General features: G+C 43.9%; 1 protein-coding gene across 2 annotated transcripts in view; it reads left to right on the forward strand.

Moving 5' to 3' along the window:
- The window catches only part of kpna5 (karyopherin alpha 5 (importin alpha 6)), a 39,304-nt gene that overhangs the window by 3,452 nt on the left and 18,703 nt on the right, over nt 1–17,149 (forward strand). For both annotated transcript variants that reach the window (XM_085997375.1, XM_085997376.1), the window contains exons 3-5: nt 85–189; nt 3,965–4,064; nt 8,031–8,125. In XM_085997375.1, coding sequence (XP_085853501.1) covers nt 85–189; nt 3,965–4,064; nt 8,031–8,125 — 300 coding nt within the window. The remainder of the gene's footprint in view (nt 1–84; nt 190–3,964; nt 4,065–8,030; nt 8,126–17,149) is intronic.

The raw sequence follows: 17,149 nt of genomic DNA on the forward strand, positions 1-17,149 counted from the left end.
TAATAGCTCTGAAAATACTTTTTGATAAATAGGCTCAGTTACACTTTTCAGCTGATGGCTTTATTTTTTCTGTTCATATTTCAGTTGTTCAAACGCAGAAATGTGGCAGTTCCTGGAGGTGATGAAGCCATGTTTGAAAGCCCCATTCAGGACCCTGATATAAGTTCCACTGTAGTATCTATACCAGGGGTAAGTAGAGGGAATAAGAATGTTTTTGTGCGTGTTTAACATCACTTTGAACTACTGTTTAGGAGAATTTACTTGACCAGTCTGTTCTTGGCCCAACTAGGAAGGAGGCATTGCTGGATCTAGTGCTGGGGAATGAGGTGGGCCAGGTCGACCAAGTGTCTGTGGGAGAGCAAATGATCATCGTATCATAAGATTTAGATTAGCAATGGAGAGGAGCAAGGAGCAATCTAGAGTGGAACTTCTAAACTGGAATAGGGCTAACTTCAATGGGATGCGAAAGGACCTAGCCAGGGTAAAATGGAATCAAAGACTGACCAGAAAAACTAACGGAACAATAGGTGATCTTTGAGGAGATGTTCCAAGTACAGGCTAGGTACATTCCAACAAGGGGAAGGGTAAGCGAACCAAAGCAAGGGCTCCTTGAATGACGAGGGAGATAAAGAAGATGACGAAACAAAAAAAGAGGGTGTATGATGCATGTCAGGTGATTTCTTCAAGGGAGAACCAGACCAAATACAGTAAGTTGAGAGGGGAAGTGAAGATGAAAATAAGATTGGCAAAGAGAGAATATGAGAGTAGAATGGCGGTTAACATAAAAGGGAACCCAAAAATCTTCTACCAGCATGTAAATAGTAAGAGGCGGGGTGGGGCCTATTTGGGACAAAGGAGGAGATATATGCTTAGAGGCGCAGGGCAAGGAGAGAATACTCTGAGTACTTTGTATCGGTGTTTACTGAGGCGGTGGATGCTGACAAAATATCGGTAGAAGTGGAAAAGGTAGAAGCAATGGAAGGGGTGAAAATTGATAGACAGGATGTACTAGAAAGACTGGGTATGCTTAGTGGATAACTCGCCTGGTTCAGATGGCTTGCATCCCAGGTTGCTTAGGGAATTGAGGGAGGAGATAGCGGAAGCACTTGCCATAATTTTCCAATCTTCCCTAGATGCGGGGGAGGTGCCTGAGAATTGGAAAGTGGCAATTAAAAAAAAAAAAAAAAAAAAAAATTGTTTATGGGATGTGGATGTCGCTGGCAAGGCCAGCAATATTGCCCATCCCTAATTGCCCTTGAGAAGGTGGTGGTGAGCCACTTTCTTGAATCGCTGCAGTCCGTGTGGTGAAGGTACTCCCACGGTGCTGTTAGATAGGGAGTTCCAGGATTTTGACCCAGCGACGATGAAGGATCGCGATATACTTCTAAGTCAGGATGGTGTGTGACTTGGAGGTGGTGGTGTTCCCATGCGTCTGCTGCCTTTGTCTTAGATGGAAGAGGTCACGGGTTTGGGAGGTGCTGCCGAAGAAGCCTTGGCAAGTTGCTGCAGTGCATCTTGTAGATGGTACACACTGCAGCCACGGTACGCCGGTGGTGGAGGGAGTGAATGTTTAAGGTGGTGGATGGGGTGCCAATCAAGCGGGCTGCTTTGTCCTGGATGGTGTCGAGCTTCTTGAATGTTGTTGAAGCTGCACTCATCCAGGCAAGTGGAGAGTATTCCATCACACTCCTTACTTGTGCCTTGTAGATGGTAGAAAGGCTTTGGGGAGTCAGGAGGTGAGACACTCGCTGCCGAATACCTAGCCTCTGACCTGCTCTTGTTGCAACCGTATTTATGTGGCTGGTCCAGTTAAGTTTCTAGTCAATGATGACCCCCCCAGGACGTTGATGGTGGGGGATTCGGCAATGGTAACGTCATTGAATGTCAAGGGGCGGTGGTTAGACTCTCGCTTGTTGGAGATGGTCATTGCCTGGCACTTCTGTGGCACGAATCGTTCGGGTCTTGTTGCATGCGGGCATGGGCTGCTTCATTATCTGAGGAGTTGTGAATGGCACTGAACTCTAGTCATCAGCGAACATCCCCATTTCTGACCTTATGTTGGAGGGAAGGTCATTGAAGCAGCTGAAGATGGTTGGGCCTAGGACACTGCCCTGAGGAACTCCTGCAGTGATGTCCTGGGGCTGTGATGATTGACCTTCAACCACCACAACCATCTTCCTTTGTGCTAAGAATGACTCCAGCCAGTGGAGAGTTTTCCCCCCGATTCCCGTTAACTTCAGTTTTACTAGGGCTCCTTCACGCCGCACTCAGTCAAATGCTGCCTTGATGTCAAGGGCAGTCACTCTCACTTCTCTTCTGGAATTCAGCTCCTTTGTCCATGTTTGGACCAAGGCTGTAATGAGGTCGGGAGCCAAGTGGTCTTGGCGGAACCCAAACTGGGCATCAGTGAGCAGGTTATTGGTGCGTAAGTGCCACTTGATAGCACTGTCGATGACACCTTCCGTCACTTTGCTGATGATTGAGAGTAGACTGATGGGGTGGTAATTGGCCGGATGTGACACCATTGTTCAAGAAAGGCTGTAAGGACAATCCTAGTAACTACAGGCCGGTCAGTTTAACATCAGTGGTGGGTAAAGTTTTAGAAACAATAATCAAGGAAAAATTAACTGGCACTTGGAGAGGTTTAAGCTAATTAAGGAGAGCTAACATGGATTTATAAAAGACAGATTGTGTTTGACTAAACGAATTGAATTTTCTCATGAAGTAACAGGGAGGATTGATGAAGGGAATGCAATGGATGTTGTCTACATGGATTTTAGGAAGTTTGACAAAGTCCCACATAGAAGGCTGGTTACCAAAATTGAGGCTCATGGCATAGGTGGGTCAGTGGCAGCTTGGATAACGAATTGGCTTAAGGATAGAAAACAGTGAGTTGTGGTAAATGGTTGTTTTTCAGACTGGAGGATGGTAGACATTGGTGTTCCCCAAGGGTCAGTGCTGGGGCCACTGCTTTTTTTGATGTATCTAAATGACCTGGATATTGGAATAGAATAGAATTTCTAAATTTGTTGATGACACCAAACTTGGGGGTGTGGCAAACAGTGAGGATGATACCAATCGACTGCAACAGGACGTAGAAAGGCTAGCAGAATGGGCAGACAAGTGGCAGATGGAATTTAATACAGAGAAGTGAGAGGTGATGCATTTTGGCAGAAGGAACAGGGAGAGGCAATATGCACTTAATGGCACAGTTTTAAAGAGTGTGCAGTGACAGTGGGACCTGGGAGTTAATGTGCATAGGTCCCTGAAGGTGGCAGGATGTATTGAGAGAGTGGTTAGCAAAGCATATGGGATCTTGGGCTTCATAAATAGAGGTGTTGAGTACAAAAGTAGAGAAGTTATGCTGAACCTTTATAAAACACTGGTTAGGCCACAACTAGAGTATTGCATCGAGTTCTGGTCACCACACCATAGGAAGGATGTGAAGGCCCTTGAGAGGGTGCAGAGGTGATTTACCAGAATGGTTCCGGGGATGGGAGATCTTAGCTACAAGGACAGGTTGGAGAATCTGGATTTGTTTTCATTAGGGCAAAGGAGGTTGAGGGGTGATTTGATAGAGGTGTACAAGATTATGATGGGTTTGGATAGGCTAGACGGGGAAAGGCTGTTCCCACTAGTTGATGGTACAAGGACTAGGGGACACCGATTTAAGGTTTTGGGCAAGAGATACAGGGGGGACGTGAGGAGAAACTTTTTTACGCAGCGAGTGAGGACCTGGAACTCGCTGCCGACGGAAGTGGTGGAAGCGGACACGCTTCAATGTTTTCAGGGGGAGACTGGATAGACACTTGAGGGAAATAAACTTGCAGGGCTACGGGGGTAGAGCGGGGGAATGGGACTGACTGGATTGCTCTGCAGATTGCCGGCACAGACTCGATGGGCCGAATGTCCTCCTTCTGTGCCGTTAAGTGTTATTAATGCTCTTAAATGCCCTCAATTGTAGGAAGGTGTAATCACAGTGGAAATGGTACAGATGATATTTTCAGAAGATCCTGATCAGCAGCTTGCAGCCACACAAAAGTTTCGGAAATTGCTTTCAAAAGGTGAGAACCTCTCTGAATAGTGTATTGTAGAGAAACTGCATGACGTAATGTCATCCTCCTTCATTTGCAAAAGTGGCCTATTGGCATTTTACTTTCATTTTTCCAGTATTGTGGCCTTTAAAAGGCCAAATTGGGTTATATTCCTCTTAACAAAAACAGAGGGGATGCCTGCTTTGCTCTTAATTAACACGCCGGTAGTAATTGCAATCTCTGAAATCAAACATCTCAAAGGCATTCTCACAATTTTGTTACTGGACTAGAAATATTGGAGAAAAAATAGTATTTAAATCTTTGAAGAGGATTTTAACCCTAATGAGCAAGTTGTGGAAATGTAAATTTGAAATATAAAAGTTTGTGAATTTTTATTTTGTTTTCTTTCTGTTGCTATTTGTTTCCTACTAAACTGGAAGATGAATTATTCTGCTTCCTCATTTCTTTTCTTGGTCTCTGACAACTGTAGATGTTTAACAGTTATAATTTGGCAGTAACAAATTGTAGCTTTTTGTTATTGATATTGTCTTCATCTGGTGATGCCTGCCTGGTCACGTTTTTAATTGCCCGTAATTTGCGGTCAGTGGCGAAGCAAAGGCGTTCGCCGCTGGCCCCGAAGTAAGCTCCCGCAAAGATCTCGTGATCTCTGTGATGAGAAATTCGTGTTTTCTGATGCATAATTGAAAGAAACGCAAGTTAACGGCACAGCCTGTGGAGGACCAGTGAACGAAAAACCGCAACTTCGGGATTTATGCATTAGGCTGCGCATGAGCAAAATCCTGACGTGGTCCGTTTCAATGGCGAAATGACGGCCAATGCTGCCAGTTCGCGGTCATCAGGACTGCAAATTCCGGGCCAATAGGATTTTCTCCTATTAATGTGACAGCTGTGACTCTGAGGTTCCATGCTCTAGCCACTAGATGGTGTTGTGGAGTGGATTAGAATCTTACAGCACAGAAGGAGACCATTCAGCCCGTTCTGCCTGTGCCAGCTCTTTGAAAGCTGTCCAATTTAGTCCCCGCCCCCCTGCTTTATACCCATAACCCTGCAAATTAGTTCTCTTCAAATACATGTCCAGTTGCCTATTGAACATTCCTATGGAATCTGATTCCACCACCTTCCTAGGAAGTGTGTTCCAGATCATCATAACCCTCTGTGAAATAGTTTCTCCTCATTTCCCCTCTAGTTCTTCTGCCAATTATTTTAAATCTATGACCTCTGGTAACTGACCCAATCGCCAGAGGAAATAGTCTCTTCCTACTTGCTCTATCAAAACCCCATATAATTTCGAATGCCTCAATTAGGTCTCCACTTTACCATCTCTGTTCTAAGGAGGACAATCTCAATTTTTCCAATCTCTCTACGTGACTGAGGACCCTCATCCCTGGCAAACCTCCTCTGTACCCTCTCCGAGGCCTTGACATCCTTCCTAAAGCGTGTTGCCCAGAAATGTACACAATACTCCAGCTGAGGCCTAACCAGTGATTTGTAAAGGTTTAGCATGACTTCCATGTTAAGTATCCCATACGCTTAACTACCTTATTAACTTGCACTGCCACCTTCAAGGATTTGTGAATATGCCCGCCCACCCACTGGTACATCTGCTCTTGCACTCCGCTCAAAATAGAACCATTTAGATTAAACTGCCTCTCCATATTGTTTCTCCCAATCCTCATTAAATTGCATCTGCTATGTGTCTGCCTATTTCACTAGACTGTCTGTCCTCCTGAAGTCAGCTCTCCTGCTCACTACTTACTACATTATTACCAAGTTTTGTATCATCCGCAAACTTCAAAATTGTACTTCCTATACCCAACTCCAGGTCATTTATATATAACAAAAAAAAAGCAATGGTCCTAATACCAATCCCTGGGGGAACCGCACTGCATACATCTCTCCAGTCAGAAAAACATCCGTTCACCACTACTCCCTGCCTCCTATCCCTTAGTCAATTACGTACCCAAGTTACCACCGTCCTTTCAGTACCATATGCTTCTATTTTCTGAATAATTCTGTTATGTGGTACTTCATCAAATGCCTTTTTGAAAGTTGATAAATACAACATCTACTGCACTAACTTCCTCAACCCTCTCTGTTACTTCATCAAAGAGCTCAGTCATGTTAGTCAGACACGATTTGCCTTTAACAAGGCTTCTCCAAGTGAGAATTAACTTTTCCTTGACGATGGTCTCTAGTAGTTTTCCCAATACTGACATTGATTGGCCTGTAGTTACCAAGCTTATCCCTCACCCCTTTTTTTGAACAGGGGTGTAACGTTTGCAACCCTCCAGTCCACAGCCACCACTCCCATACCCAAGGAGGATTGAAGGATTGTGGTCAGAGCTTCTATCTCCACCCTAGCTTTCCTCAGCAACCTAGGATGCAACCCATCTGCACCGTTTGACTTGTTAACTTTGAGTGATGCCAACCTGTTCACCTCCTTTCTGTCTATTTTTATCCTATCCAATATCTCTACTTCGCCCTCCCCCCCCCCCCCCACACCACTGCAACATTAACTTCATCTTCATTTGTAAAGACAGATCCAAAGTATTCATTCAGTACCTCAGTCATGCCCTCTGCCTCCATAAGATTTCCTTTTTTGGCCCTAATCGGTCCCAACATTCCTTTAACTATCTTTTTAATTTTTATGTTTATAAAAAGATCTTTGGGTTCCCTTTTATGTTACCTGCTAATCTTTTCTCGTGCTCTCTTTTCCCTTGTATCCTTTTTCAATTTCCCCCTGCTTTCTGTATTCTGCCTTGTTTTCTGCTGTATTCTGTACCTGACATTTGTCATAAACCTCCTTTTTCTGTTTTATTTTAAGCTCTATTTCCTTTGTCACCCAGGGAACTCTAGCTTTGTATGCCCCATCATTCCTCCTTACGGGAAAATTTCATCTGAAATTTTGTTCATGCACCATTTTTCTCCATTTTTAATTTCCAAAATAAGTATTTTAAACAAAATGAAATAAAATTACATATTTCACAACAACAATTACATTTGTCAATTGAATTTGTCTGTCTTTTAATACCTTAATTATATTTTTTACTTGACGGTCTCGGCCTGCCTCAAAGCCTGAGCTCAGACTGGATATTTTAAACCCACAACAGAAAGAAATTTCAATCATTACTGCATTCTGTGCATGTACAGGTTGCGAGGAAGAAGTTTGTGTCCCTCATCCTGTGAGGATTTGAAAGTTGCTTTGGTTTTCCAAAAGACTTTGAAATAAAAAGTACTTTTTTAACCCTTCCTTATGTATGAAATACTTTGGGTAGCCAATCAATATGGGTGAGTCCACAAATAAAAGTACAACCAATTGTGCTGAACCCAGTTACAGGGATATGGGCAGTAGAGCTTTTGTGAACAGTAACTGTGTGCAGTTCTCCCATGGATTGTGCTGAAATAATCCTTGCAGCATCCATCTAATCCTAAACGTAGGCAATGAAAGCCTAAACCAATCTTAAGATTGAATTGTGTCTAGTTGTAGATTACAGTTTTTAAGAGTAATTACATTGTCTCCTTACCTGCATCAGTTCTGTGAGATTGCTGTCTCATCACTTTTAATGGCCACTAAGCCTTTTTTAGTGAATCAAAAATCAGAGTAATTAGGATAATCCCTATTGCTCTAGTCGATGTTTCAGCTTTCGTTGCCTGCTGAATAGCTTACTGTAGGCGATCATTTAGCTGGCCTGACTGACGTCAAAAAAATGGCTGAATTTTTGTGCCTGCTAAAGTATTGATGATTCATATGTCCAAATTGTCTGCATGATTCTGTCCTTGTGCTTTTAAAAATAAGATTGATGCTTCAAGATGGTAAGAATGAGTTCAGTTTCTTACAAATAAAATTACATATTTTACTGAAATATTTGATGTAATTTTTATTATGATCTGTCATAAAACAGGATGTTTGGAGTTGTGGAAAGATGGCATTGTAGGATTTTACTACTTGATATTTTATAATTTTTCCCCTTCCAGAACCTAATCCTCCCATAGATGAGGTCATAAATACACCTGGTATTGTGCCGAGATTTGTGGAGTTTTTGAAGAGGAATGAGAATTTTACCCTCCAAGTGAGTTTTTAAAACAAAATAAAATGCTTGTATGTTTTACTAGCTAATCTCAGGACATTGCACTATGTGGCAACCTTAATGCAACTATTTGTGTCTGCTACAGGAGAACACATTTGTTACTTTACAACTAACATTGCAAATTTTGTGTGCCTTGCTGGAAACTTGTGTTTAAGTATAGGACCAGCTACATGCCTCAGCTGTCATATGAATTGCTTGCACAGGAACGAGTATGCTTGCATGAAAATGATCAGATCCATGTAACCCCTTGTCCACATACTGCAATTGAAAATGTTGAAGAAACCCACTGCTCAGCTCTACTTCAAGACTCAGTGGTATTGAGAGTAATCTAAACAGCTCCTTGAAATCCTGTCCGTTCACTGATCCTATTGAGTAAAACTAAATATGTGGTCCGCATTCAGCTGAAAAGAGAGCACCCACAAAATCATTGTGCTGCTGAACTAAGCATGCATACAGCTGAATTGAGAGCCGCTCTGCAGCACTTGTATTGCAAGCAGGGGTTGCACTCAATATTGTAAATGGCATTGAATTTGGAAATGCAGCTTGAGCTTAGAGGGAGTGGTAAAGAAAACAACTTGCATTTATATAGCACCTTTTAACATTTTTTTTAAAGTAGCACAGCGTTTCAGATAGGTGTAGGTAAAAGAAATGCCAAGCCAAGAAGGCAGAGATTAGAGTGGGACTGAAAACTTGGATGCAAAGGTTGTTGTATCCGTGTGTTAATGGAGACACGGAATGCAGGAGTTGGTTTAACAGGTGTTTACTGAACAAAGTCTGGAGGTGAACTAAAAGATACAAGACACTATACAGGCTTATATAGCCCGAGTGGCCACTATCGGCATTACAGTACACGGGCTCTTAAAGGCACATACACCACAATTCCTCCCCTTCTAGACAACCAGTACATAACATTTTTAAGTAATCATTAATTAACATGTTTACAAGAACAATAATCTACACTTGCTGCAGTTAATCAATTATAAGTTAGTCTCTCTGGAGGCTTCCTGACTCGGTCCGGATAACGCCTCGGTGGTGTAGTAGTTTTCGGTGGTGTAGTAGGTTCTTTTGGCAAGGTCGATTCAGCTTGAATGCCAGTGTCGGGTTCATCTGGTTCCAGTATCACCGGATCGGAGGTAGATACTATGGGTTTCTCTGCTTCATCATTAGGCGTATAGAGTTGTGGTGTAGGTTGTCCCTTTTCGGATGACTCTATGATCTGGTCAGCATGGCGCCTTATTATGCTTTCTCCAATGTCCACGGTATACATCAGCGGTCCTAGTCGTGTGCAAATAGTTCCAGGCTGCCATTTCTTGGTACGGTAGTCCCGAGCCAAAACTTGTTGATCTATCTGGAAGGTTCTAGTTGGCCTTTCATTCGTGCCTTGAAATTGCCGGTTCTCTACGTCCCTTCTGATGTTTGGCTTGATCATCCAGCCGGCATCTTAGTCTTCTATTGAAAAACATCATGGCGGGAGTTTGGTTTGTAACCACATGTGTTTCCTCCCGCAGTCCAAAGATGTGCAGGTTAGGTTGATTGGCTATGATAAAATTGACCCTTAGTGTTAGGGGGATTAAATACGTGGGGTTACGGGGATAGGGTGGGATATGTGTTGGTGTAGGGGTTACGGGGATCGGGGGTGGGATATGTGTCGGTGCAGGCTCGATGGGCCGAAATGGCCTCTATCTGCACTGTGAGGTTTCTGTGATTTCTGTGTTGCATTCCTGTATGCAAACAAGAAGTTATCTACCTTATGCTGTATTTTTATGTCTTCATTATCCATGGCCTTTATGGCCTCCTTGAAGGTCTGGACAAACCTTTCAGCCAATCCATTGGTGGCGGGATGGTATGGGGCGGACGTGTAGTGCTTAACCCCATTGTTTTTTTAAGAACTTCCTGAATTCTTCGGACACAAATTGCAGTCCATTATCAGAACAGATCTGTTCAGGCAGCCCATTCCTGGCAAATATGGTCCTTAATACTGTGATGGTTTTTTCCGTGGTGGTGGAGGATATCTTTATTACCTTCGGCCACTTGGAGTGTGCATCAACTGCGATTAAGAACATTGAGTCCATAAATGGACCAGCAAAGTCGATGTGTACCCTTTGCCATGGAGATGAGGGCCACTCCCATGGATTTAGAGGGGCTTGTGGTGGGGCGTTTTGGACCTTCTGGCATCCTAGACAGCCCTTGGTCATTTCTTCGATGTCTCCATCGATACCTGGCCACCACACAAACGCTCTGGCTAGTTTCTTCATTTTCACTCCACCCAGATGCCCCTCGTGGAGCTCCTTTAGCACTTTATCCTGGAGTTTGGGTGGAATCGCCACTCTGGATCCACACATCAAGGTTCCTCGGCACACTGACAGCTGTTCTCCTCTTTGCGAGAATGCTGGCAACAGTGGTTCGCCATGTGCTGGCCATCCCTTCACCGTTAAATCGTAGACTCGTGAGAGAGTCGGGTCATTTCTCGTTTCCTTTTCAATGGTAGAATTTGTTACTGGTAGACATTCCACTATGGTTGAGTGGAACATCTCCACTGGGTCCACTGTAGGTGCCTCTTCTACCGTTGGCAACGGTAGACGCGATAAACCGTCAGCATTTCCATGCTGTTTTGATCCTTTGTATTCTATGTCATATTGGTGTGCCCCTAGGAAAAGGGACCACCTCTGTAGCCTTTGCGCTGTCATAATGGGAACGCCCTTTTTAGGGTTGAATATGGAGACAAGGGGTTGATGGTTAGTCAACAAGGTCAATTTTTGTCCGTGTAGGTAATGGTTGAATTTCTTCACTCCCCATATCAGGCTGAGTGCTTCCCTGTTGATCTGGGGATAGTTACGCTCAGCTGAGTTCAATGAGCGTGACGCAAAAGCTATCGGCCGCTCCGAGCCATCAGGGAATCTATGCGATAATACTGCTCCTACGCCGTAAGGGGATGCATCGCACGCCAGTCTGATTGGCAGTGATGGGTTGTAATGAGCCAAAACTTCCTTGGACGTGATCAAGCCTTTGCATTTATGGAAGGCACGTTTACAGTCTTCGCTCCATTTCCAAATTACTCCCGTTTAGGGTTGCAAAATTCTGGAAATTTTTAAAAGAGGAAACTTTCCATGGGAATTTTCGGGAATTTATGGGAATTTTGAGTTTTTTTGCACACTGATGGTTTTTGTCTCTGACCCTTATATTATCTTTGTTGTCAAAATAGACATACTGTTCCATACAAATAAAAACAGGCTTTCAAAACTTTATTTAGGTTATAATTTTGAACTTTATTGAACCCCCACAAAAAAGACCCATCTAAAATAAAATAAAAAGAGCGTCAGCTTATTTAGCCTGTAATTTGTCCTTATTTTGTCCCTTTGAGTCTTCTACTCCTCATTGCTCCTCCTGATTCTCTGGCTCTGACGTGTCCATTTCCTCCTCTGTGTCAGTGTCTAGCTGTGTGGTGAACACTTCTGTATCTGGCTCAATAAGTTGTAGGTTCGCCCGGATAGCCACCAGTTTCTCCACTCTCTTGTTAGTCAGCCTGTTGCACACCTTTGTATGTGTATTCCCAAAAAGTGACCAGTTTCGTTCAGAGGCCGCTGATGAAGGTGGGATTTGGAGTATCACCGATGCAATAGGTGACAGGGCCTCAGATGCACAAAGTCCCTTCCACCAGGTATGTGCACTGATATGCTTGCATGATTCCCATATCCCATCCCCATTCCAAAGACCTTGCTTGGTAGAGAACTTTGCCAGACTTCCCAGAACTTTGCCCACATCCAGATTGAGATGGTGTGAGAGGGTAGAAATCACACTGTAAGCGCTGTTGATCTGTTCTCCGGAAAGTATTGGTCTCCCAACATGCTTTGGGTCCAGCATGTATGCTGCAGCATGAATCGGCTTGACACAAAATTCTTGACGCGTCTGTATGAATTGAACAATTGCCTTCTCCTCTGCTTTGAGCAGCAGGGATGTGGGTAGGGCAATGCTGATTTGTTCTTTTAAATCAGTAAAAAGCCTGAGAACATCTGACAAGACAGCGTCATCTCCTTCAATCTGAGCAATTGCAGATGCTACTGGTGAGAGTAGTTTAAGGCTGCTAACCACTCTCTCCCAAAACACATCATCCAGCAGTATTTTCTTGATGTTGGTTTCCATATCCCCAGACTGGGATATTGCCATTTCTTGCAGCGACTCCTTACCCTCCAGAAGGCTGTTGTACATTATGACAACACCACCCCATCTAGTGTTGTTGGGCAGCTTCAGTGTGGTGTTCTTGTTCTTTGTCATTTGCTTGGAGTTGTAGGTTGCTGCAACTACCTGTTTTCCCCTGACATACTTAACAACTTGCTTGGCTCTCTTGTACAGTGCTTCCATGGTTCTCAAACCCATGATGTCCTTGAGGAGCAGGTTAAGCCCATGAGCTGCGCACCCAATAGACGTAATATGAGGGTAGGCCTCCTCCACTTGAGCCCAAGCAGCCTTCATATTCGCAGCATTGTCAGTAACTACTGCAAAGACCTTTTGTGATCCAAGATAGTTGGATAAATGCTGCTGCATCTTTGTGGCATTCTTTACATATGGCTTTCTACAGTGTTTGCACATGTACACAGTCTTTCCATCTTTAATGCCTGGGGTAAAATGCTTCCACACATCCACAGGGATGGATGGGCGGTGCAGACACGATGGGCCGAAGGGCCTCTTTCTGTGCTGTAAAACTCTATGACTCTATGACATCCGACGGTAAACGTGGCATTGTTCCTATGCAGAGAAATAAAGGACATTCATCTCTGTGTTGAACTGCGGTCGATCAGCACAATTGCAACAGGGTGAGTACATTTTTGCTGATGCTCCATGTGATGGAAGCATGACCTGTACACACACGACGCTACATCACCAATAGTGTATTATTTTGTATATTTTAAATCGAAGGACAACAGAGTTCAACAAGTAACTGGTTTATTTGGTATAAAGTCTGATTTACTTACTGCATCATCACAACATCAGCAGAAAACAAAATGACTTCCCTCAGGACCCCTAACCTGGATCTTAAAAAAACTATAGCAGTCTTACAGATGCCTGCAGGCCAATCACAATTCGATATGCAAATATTACAAATAGAGGGAGCTAATCGCTCATCCACTCATCCAACCAATCAGGACACATTTGTTCACAGTCACACACAAAACTTGTAATTATTAAAACAAGCCAAGTAAGAAGATAAACATATATTGATTAAGAAATTCCTTAATAATTAAGATTCCATCTCTGTTAGTAATTTTAAGAGAGGACCTGTGGGGAAAAAAAAGAAAGAAATACAAAAAAAACTATATTATGCTAGCATGTGCTTTTTTGGGCAAAATTCCCAAGCTAAACTTCCCGTGGAAAATTTCCGGAAATTTACCGGAAACTTTCCACCCCTTTGCAACCCTACTCCCGTTTGTAGAAGTTCGTTAAGAGGGTGCAGAACAGTTGACACGTTCGGTAAAAATTTATGATAGTAATTTATCAATCCCAGGAACGACCTTAAGTGTGAGACATTTTCAGGTGCTGGGGCTTTTATGACCGCTTCAATTTTTTCAGGTGACTTATGCAACCCTTCTTCGTTAATTATGTGGCCACAATATGATATTTGTTTCTGGAAAAATTCGCACTTGGGCCGAGTTGCTTGTAGGCCCTGTTCTCTCAGCCTAGTGAGCACCTGCTCCAAATAGGCACGGTGCTCGTTGTCGTTTTCTCCTGTTATAAGGATGTCGTCTAGGTAGCATTGAGTCCCCGGAATCCCTTGCAGGACTTGCTCCATAGCTCTTTGCCAGATAGCTGGAGCTGATGCTACTCCGAAAACCAGTCGATTGTACTGGTACAGGCCTTTGTGTGTGTTTATCGTGAGATACTTTTTAGAGGCCTCCTCAACCTCCATCTGTAGATATGCCTGTGCCAAGTCAATTTTGGTGAAACGTTTCCCTCCGGATAGTGAGGCGAAAATATCTTCTATCCTCGGAAGAGGATACTGTACCGTGTGAAGGACCAGGTTTACAGTCACCTTGAAGTCCCCACAGATGCGAATTTTTCTCTGTTCTTCAGATTTATCATTATTCAACGTTTTCTTCATGACCGGAACGATGGGTGTTGCCCACTCGCTCCAATCTATCTTGGATAACACGCCTGCCTTTTCCAAATTCTCCAGCTTTGCCTCGACTGCTGGACAAATTGCGTATGGCACCAGCCTTGCCTTAAAAAACTTGGGAATTGCCGCATCTTCCACTTTTATTGAGGCGGTGACGCCTTTCAAGGTTCCTAGTTCCTGTTGAAACACTTCTTTGGCGTTGGCCAAGATGTCTTTTAATCGTTCAGGTATGACGTCATCATCATTTTTTTTCTTACTGGTCACCGTCAGTGCCTGAATGGAGTTCCAGTCTAAATGTATCTTCCTGATCCATTCACGTCCCAACAGCGGTGGACCACCATCTTGCAGAACGTATAAATACAACTTCTGTATTTCCTTGCCGTTGTATACAACAGGCACCCTTATTTTCCCTCTGGGGTATACTTTCTGCCCCGTATATGTTTTCAAGATAATGGATGTGTCTTTCAAAGGTATATGCGGAAATAGCCGCTCGTAATCCCGTCGACTTATGGTCAGAGCTGATCCTGTATCTAGCTCCATTTTAACTGGGGACCCCGCTATCGTGAGGGTAACCCAAATGGTCTGGTAATCTTCTTTGGCAATTACATTATCTAATTTGAGACAGCTTAGTCTCTTGTTTCCGGAGTCGCTATCGCTCTTCTGGTCTTCAGAGCTACTGTCCGTCATCATTTGTACCTTTCTGTACTTTTCCTTATTGATTTTTTTTCTGACAGTGGATTTTTTGTTTCCAGATCGGCATACACGTGTAATGTGTCCCATCTTTCCGCATTGCCTGCATGCTTTGTCCTTGAAGCAGCAGTCCCACTGGTCATGGGTGGATCTGCCGCAGCGATAACATCTCTCTCAACCCTGTGTCATTTCATGGGTGCCAAAGTCCTGTGGCTTTTGCTGTATCTCTGCAGCTCCTCTTGCTGCTGCTTCGTATGATACAGCCACACTGAAAGCCTTGTCCAGTGTCAAATCTTTCTCAGAAAGTAATCTTTTCTGTGTTCCTTCACTTAGGAGACCGCAGACGAATTTGTCTCGTAGAGAATCTGCCAGTTCTGCCCCGAATTGGCAGTGCTTTGACAGCTTTCGTAATTCGGTGAGGTAATCAGCGTTACTTTCATTCTTGTGCTGATTCCTCCTGAAGAATTTGAATCGTTCCGCTATCAGCAGCGGTGTTGGGTTTAAGTGCTCCTGTAGGGTATCAACAATCTGAAGTGATTAAGTTTCGTAACAGTCCGTATGTCCTTGCGCCCATTAGATTTAGAAGTACTGATGCCTTTTTATCATCCTCTATTTCATTCGCTGTGCAATATACCTCCACTCTTTCCACATATGTGGTCCAACCCTCTACATCACTATCGAAAGCAGTAATATTGCCAGTCTTAGGCATCCTGAAAAAAAAATGGCGCCTCCCGCGCTTTCCTTTCTTCCCTGTCGAGAAAAAATGGCGCTTCCTGCCGCTGCTGACAACGCTGTTCTCCGCAGTTTTTATTTATACAGATATTTTTAATAGTTGGAGACTCGTTCCCGTCGGACTCTCTGGGACTTTTCCCTCCCTCTGCTTGGTCCGAACGCCGACCTGCTTTGCAGCGCTGGCCGTCTCCCGAGTGCTCCACCCTCCGTCTCTGTTTGCCTCCGCTGCTAGGCCCTGCTGCAGAGCCAGCCGATCGAGCCCCAGCCCGACGCCCAGGAAGGATTATTGCAGTACCTGCCACCAGCCCGGCTAGCTGGTGAAACCACTGTTTTTTTCCTTTTTTTTTTCTTCGACTTTCGTCGGAGGAATCGATCTCCTTGAGGTGCTGCCGAATTGCAGGTAAGTCCGTTTCCAATTCGTCACCACTGTTGTATCCGTGTGTTAATGGAGACACGGAATGCAGGAGTTGGTTTAACAGGTGTTTACTGAACAAAGTCTGGAGGTGAATTAAAAGATACAAGACACTATACAGGCTTCTATAGCCTGAGTGGCCACTACCGACATTACAGTACACAGGGGCTCTTAAAGGCACATACACCACAAAGGTGAGTTTTGAAAAGGAAAGAGGGATGGAAAGGGGGAGGAAAGGAAGGACCCAGGCAGCTGAAGGCTTTGCAATCATGGTAGGGTGAAGGAAGTCGGGACTGCACAAAAGGCTGGAACTAGAGGAATGGAATGTTCAATGGGGCAGATAGAGGGCTAGATGAGATTGCAGATTGGGTGGGGCCATGAGGAATTTAAAGATGAAGTCATGTGTGAGACAGGGTGTGTGCATCAGTTTTAGACAAGTTCAAGTTCTTGGAGGATGGGTGATTAGCAGTAAAAGCATTAGAACAGTCATGTCTGGAGCTACCATGAATGTATAAAGGTTTTTAGTGCTAGGGTGGACAATGTTGCAGAGATGGCATTGAGCTCTGTGATGGAAAGGATATGAGCTTAAAGCTCAGCTCATGGTCAAGCAACATGCCAAGTTCCGAATTGACTAGTTCAGCATTCCCAATGTTGAGTTCGAGGAAGTTATGATTTGTCCAGGCCAAATGTTAGACATGCAGTCTGACTGCATAGAGGTTGTGGGAAGTAGTGCTGGGTGTCATCAGCATACATCTGGAAAATTACCCTATGCCTATCGATGATGTCATGGAGGGAAATTAGACAGATGAGAAAGAGGGGACAAATGATAGATCCTTGCAGGACTTTGGAAGTGACGCTGCATGGAAGGGAAGGAGGTTGTTTATTCCAATTTGCTGCCCTCCCCCTAATTCCGTACCAATTAATCCTCTCCATAATATCTTTCAAAGGCTTTATGAAAGTCCACATCCACCACATCTTCTGTATTTCCCCCATCCACCATATTTGTCACCTTCTCAAACAATTCTAGTTTGTCAAGCGCGATTTTTTCCCTTCTGACATCTGC

Source organism: Somniosus microcephalus, chromosome 9 (assembly GCF_052327205.1).
Source record: "Somniosus microcephalus isolate GS21.2 chromosome 9, FLI_Smic_1.0, whole genome shotgun sequence".
Taxonomy (NCBI): Eukaryota; Metazoa; Chordata; class Chondrichthyes; order Squaliformes; family Somniosidae; genus Somniosus; species Somniosus microcephalus.